This window comes from Amblyomma mixtum, chromosome 3, assembly GCF_055824585.1.
Source record: "Amblyomma mixtum isolate Tamu chromosome 3, ASM5582458v1, whole genome shotgun sequence".
NCBI classification, from domain to species: domain Eukaryota; kingdom Metazoa; phylum Arthropoda; class Arachnida; order Ixodida; family Ixodidae; genus Amblyomma; species Amblyomma mixtum.
Window position 1 is genome coordinate 369,253,144 of NC_143014.1, and position 5,075 is coordinate 369,258,218.

The 5,075-nt window shown below is 49.7% G+C and overlaps 1 protein-coding gene across 1 annotated transcript; it reads left to right on the forward strand.

Annotated features, from left to right (window-relative positions):
- Window positions 1-3,399: 3,399 nt before the first annotated feature.
- LOC149356732 (uncharacterized) lies at window positions 3,400-4,569 on the forward strand. Its single transcript, XM_089584296.1, has one exon. The coding sequence runs from the start codon at window positions 3,526-3,528 to the stop codon at window positions 4,273-4,275; it is 750 nt and encodes a 249-aa protein (XP_089440422.1). The 5' UTR covers window positions 3,400-3,525; the 3' UTR covers window positions 4,276-4,569.
- The last annotated feature ends 506 nt before the right edge of the window (window positions 4,570-5,075 follow it).

Consider the following 5,075-nt stretch of genomic DNA (forward strand, 5'->3'; position numbering starts at 1 on the left):
GTGCACGGGACAAAAATTCGCAGGAAGCGGCACAAAAAATCTTTTTGGGAAGTTTCAAGGGAGACCAAAACTGACAAATTATCAGCCAGGATGATAACGTGAGATACATGATACGGAATTTTGTGCAGAGCCATTCCAAGAGCCAAAAATTCCGCAAAGAATATGGGGATATAATCTGGGATGCGGACAGAATAGCTGCATGCCAAATCCTGCGAAAAGATGCCAATTGCAGCTTTTTGGCAGCTGACGGAGGCGTCAGTAGAAAGCACCACATGATGGGGGAATTCTGCTATATGACCAGAAAGAATGCCGTTTAAAATGTTTGTGGGCATGTGTTTCGCATGAGATGGGAAGATGTGGTCAAAATGGAATTCCACTGCTGCCAGCGTGTCCTCAACCCACTGCAAAGAACTGAGATCAACATCAATCGGTGTTAAAAGTTTCTGCGTTAAGGAAATTTGTGGCATTTGATATCGGGGCCAATGATGGTAAAAAAAGTAAGGCCTGCTGAGACACAAAAATAAAAGTACTGACATTAGTCATCGGGTCCAACGACCTGAGGAAAGTTCGCACTGTGAGTATTTGAAAGCGGGAAATTAAATCGGGCATACTGGCTTCGAGATAAAGCAGAGCGTTTGAAACTGATTTTGGGAGACCAAGGCAGAGACGTAGGGCACGCCTTTCCAGTAATATTAAGGGTTGGACCTTGTAGTTTGCGCTACCAGAGAACAAAATGCAACCAAATTCAAGTATAGGTCTTACATAAGCTTTATATAGTAACAATAATGTGTCGCGGCGCATCCCAAACCTTTTATTGGCGATTCGTGTCAGCCGGCCTAGAGCGCGTTCTCCTTTACGCACGTTGTTCTTGATATGAAGGCTCCAATCTAAGGTTGGATGGTAAGTAACACCTAGATATGTAACAGATTCCACTTGTGGAATCAGATTAGAGTGATGGGCTAATGAAATGTACAAAGGCGTGTCTGGAGGAAATACCAGAGTGCCACATTTGTTAACATTCAGGGATAAATTAATACGGTGCAACCAAACTCCAAGAGCATCCAAATATCCCTGCAGAATTTGGTAAAGGGAATGGATATCCGTGGCCGAGGCGAAAAAAGCTATGTCATCTGCATACACAAAAACTGTTACATCAGGACGGATGGGGATGTCACTGACCAAAATATTAAAAAGCAGCGGTGATAGTACCGAACCTTGCGGCACTCCTCTTGATTGATGGTAAGTATAAGAACATAGGGTACCCTCTGCGCAGTAAAAGTATCTGTCCTTTAGAAATTCAGATATCCATGCATAAATGTAGGTTGGAGGATGTAACTGCGCAAGTCTGTCAAGTAAAATAGTATGTTCTACACTATCGTAGGCCTTTGCTACATCAAGAGTCACCAAAGCTGAAACTTCTCTTCTGCGTATCGAGAGCCGGATTCTACTCTCTAGATCCACATGCGCGGTCCATATAGAGCATCCGCGACGAAAGCCAATCTGTGCTGGGCTAAGGCCATTAACATCCTGAACATGTTTTGCGAGACGACGGCGCACTACCCTTTCAATTAATTTGACTAAATTTGAAGTTAGCGCAATTGGCCGAATATTATCTAAAACGTACCCTTTACCTGCATCTTTTCTCAATAAAATAATTTTCGCTATCTTCCAAATGCCTGGAATCCATGCATTGTTCAATGAAGTATTGACAATATCTAAGAGGTTGCTTGTGAAATCCTGGGCTAAAATTTTAATCATACCAACAGTGACACCATCTTGTCCGAGAGCTGCAGGGTGCATCATTGCCAGGACTGAGAGGAGCTCTGACGCATCAACCTCGGTATAATCTGAAGAGGGTGTGATTGCGCGCAGAGGGACATTTCTTTGAGTCTGGAAACGTACCGCTAGTCCCTGAGCAATACTATCCAGGGTTTCCTGAGCCTGTTGTGGTGATAACACTGTTGAAGAAGTAAGGTGAGGGACTGGAGAACTCTTGTTACGTTCCATAAATCTATACAGGGCCTTCCGATTACGAGGATTTGAAAGATAAGTGTTCAAATTTTGGTTATAGTCCTCCTTGGCTTTCGCAATTGTTCTTTTGAAAGATGCAGAGAAAAATTTGTAATTTAACCAATTTGCTGGACTCTGGTTGCAGGATAGCCTCTTCCAGGCCGCTTTTCTGCAACGATAGGCCTGCATGCCTGTTTTCTTCGCTTTCGCAGAAATTACAGGGTTCTGCACACAATGCTCACATTTCTCGCGTTCAGCTTGCTTGTTCTTTTCATATAACAACAGACATTACTGGAGAACAGCGCAAAAAACTGAGAACGAAAGGGTGAAAGTCGCGACTTTTTGCATTGAAATACACAGCAGACACCCGACTTCCGGGACAAGCGGTCCAACTTCCGGTGGCTTCACTCGCGCTCGTCTCGGAAAGCGGGAATGCGGCATCCAGCCACCTAGTGGAGATCGGTGGATCAGCCCGACCCCACCGCGTTTACATGAATTTGTTTTCTGTCGGGCAGAGATCGTCGCTACCCCTATGGTCGAGCAAGCAAACCACACGCATGCTAGAGGAGGAGGAACACCCACACGTAAAGTTCCCTTTCCCGACTGCTGCTCTTTCCGGTCGGTTGTTCGCCCGTTCACGTGCGCGCTCTCTTCGAGGCCGGCGGCGGCTCGCTTTGATTTCCAATGAGTGTCTCCACTGCCCGAAAAAATATCTCCGAGTTCCTGCACAGCGCCAGCCAGACCGGAGAGGAGGCAAGAGAGGGTCGGGCAGAGTCACCCCCCCCCCTGCAGTCGGGCTGGCCCAGCTGGTGCCAGAAGAAGAGTTTGAGCTCCTCTTCACTGTCCTCCTTGCTCATATTCACCCTCAGATTGGGCGGGAGGCACTTTCTTGGGAAACTTGTACCCCGCTAGGAGTGGGGTGAGGGTGCAAGCCAAAGTTTAATGGTGTTGTCTCCCTTCTTGTTCTTTGTGTTCTGTCAAAGTGTAGCAGTCTTTCCCTCTCTCCATCTCAAGGTATGAGTAATCGACGCCACCGTATTTAAGCGAGCCGGTTGTGCGAGTTAACCCGAGAGTTTCGTTGTCCGCTGTCTCAGTGCGCTATTTTCTGCCTATAACATGGATACCGCTGGAGTGCGTGTGGACCCGGACATTATCAGTTTTGCGGTCATGCTGAACGACGAAAAGGCCCTGGACGAATTTTGCCGGGCCTACGGGCTACTCCCAGCAGCACCAACAGCCCCGTCATCGGACCCGCAGCGCCGTGGAAGACTCCTGAGAAGTAAACACTTCTGGGGGATCTGCGGAGACATGGGCTTCAATCCCGGTAAGCCAACCTGCACGAGCTCTGTGGTAACACGGATGCGCAAGTGTCCGAAGGGTCCTCGGCCCACCTTCCGCTGCGGCGCCTGCCGGAAAGAGCTCTCCCAAGAAAACGGGGAAGCTGTCCTTCACGGCCGTCAGGCCACGGCCAGCTTCTTCGCTTTCAGGGATGCCGCCGACCGACCCCATGTGAAGATGTCGCGGCGTGAGGTCCTTTGGCTGATGTACGCCACAGCCAAAGGAATGAACGCCACGGTAGCTTCCGAGTGGACCCAGGGGCGGTTTAAGCTCGGAACGGAGGCCCGCACGGATTGGACCAACTTCATTCGTGAAGTTGTGGCCAAGGGCCTGCTACAGAGGCCACGCATGGGTGGCCCCGGGGAGGAAGTTCAGGTCGACGAGTCGCTGTTCCGCGGTCGCCGAAAGGCGAACCGGGGTCGTCTGCTGGCTGGGGACGGCGTGCCAGGCCGTTTCAACGGCAATTACGGCGGCGTAGAAGATAGAGGGCCCTGGGTCGTCGGCTTCTATTGGGTATCCACGGGAGAGACCCGACTTTTTGAAGTTGAGAGGCGGGACGGCGACACCCTGAAAGCCATCATCAGGGACAATGTGCTGCCGACAACCAAGGTAGTCACGGACGAGTGGCGGGGCTACAACAACCTGGAGGCTCTACAGGACGCGGCCGGTGATATGGACCTGGAGCACAAAACAGTGTGCCACCAGGACAACTTCGTCGACCCGGCCACCGGTGCGCACACTCAGAACATCGAGCAAGCGTGGCAGAAAGCCAAGCGCGTGCTGGTGCGCACCGGTGGAACAAGCCGCGCCCTGCTTCAGTCCCACCTGAACTGGCTCTGGTGGGCCAGCATAAACGGCCGGACAAAGTGCCAGGACCCCTTCCTGCGACTCGTCGAGGCCGTTGCCCTCCAGTACCCCCAGGCTTGAACAACAGGATCGCCACAAACGGCCCTTATCAGGGCCACCCAATTGCTGATTTGGCAGAAATCGCGTTTGCTTCCCAAAGGACCGCTGTTCCCTCTCTTCTCACTGATCAATATCTCATTAAAGTTATGAAGTGCTTAGAATTGGGACATCCCGAAAGTATTATTTTACCATCTTGCCTCGTTAACGAGGACACTTAGGTAACCAAGCAATGGCGCGGATAAGGCGAGTCGTCCACAATAACGATTCGAAAAACAAATGTAAAAAAAAACAGTGAAGCTAGTTTTTAGTGTCTACATATTCGAATACTAGTGGACATTGAGAGAAAGAAATTAAGAAGATTCTTTGGACCTCACAATATTATTATCCTAGTTGCATATAGCTTTAAAGAATGCCTTGCAGTTTGAATCGCCAACAGGGCTATCGCACGCGTGAAAGCCTGTTATGGAGTGACCATGTGAGGCCACCGTTATCGCCGATCTGAGAAGAATGGCTACACATGTGGCTTTATTCAACGCGCTGGTCGCCGTCAGAGGGAACAGCGAACAACTAAATGCGCGCGCGTTGTGCTTCCATACATGAGGGGAACCAGCGAGGCACTAGCACGCATTCTGGGAAAACATGGAATTTACGTGGATCACAAACCTGTTTCGACAATAAGCCTCTTCGTAAGACGACCGAAAGATCGCTCCCCAGAGAAAAACAACCGGGTGACGTTTAGAAAATTCCATGCTCCAAGTGCCCGGCTTTATACGTCGCCGAAACAAAAAACCTCCACCAAAGAATAAGGCAACACGAAAATG

Bases quoted from the DNA above. Each gene is read 5' to 3' on its own strand.
- LOC149356732 (XM_089584296.1), top strand. From the start codon at position 3,526: ATGTCGCGGCGTGAGGTCCTTTGGCTGATGTACGCCACAGCCAAAGGA.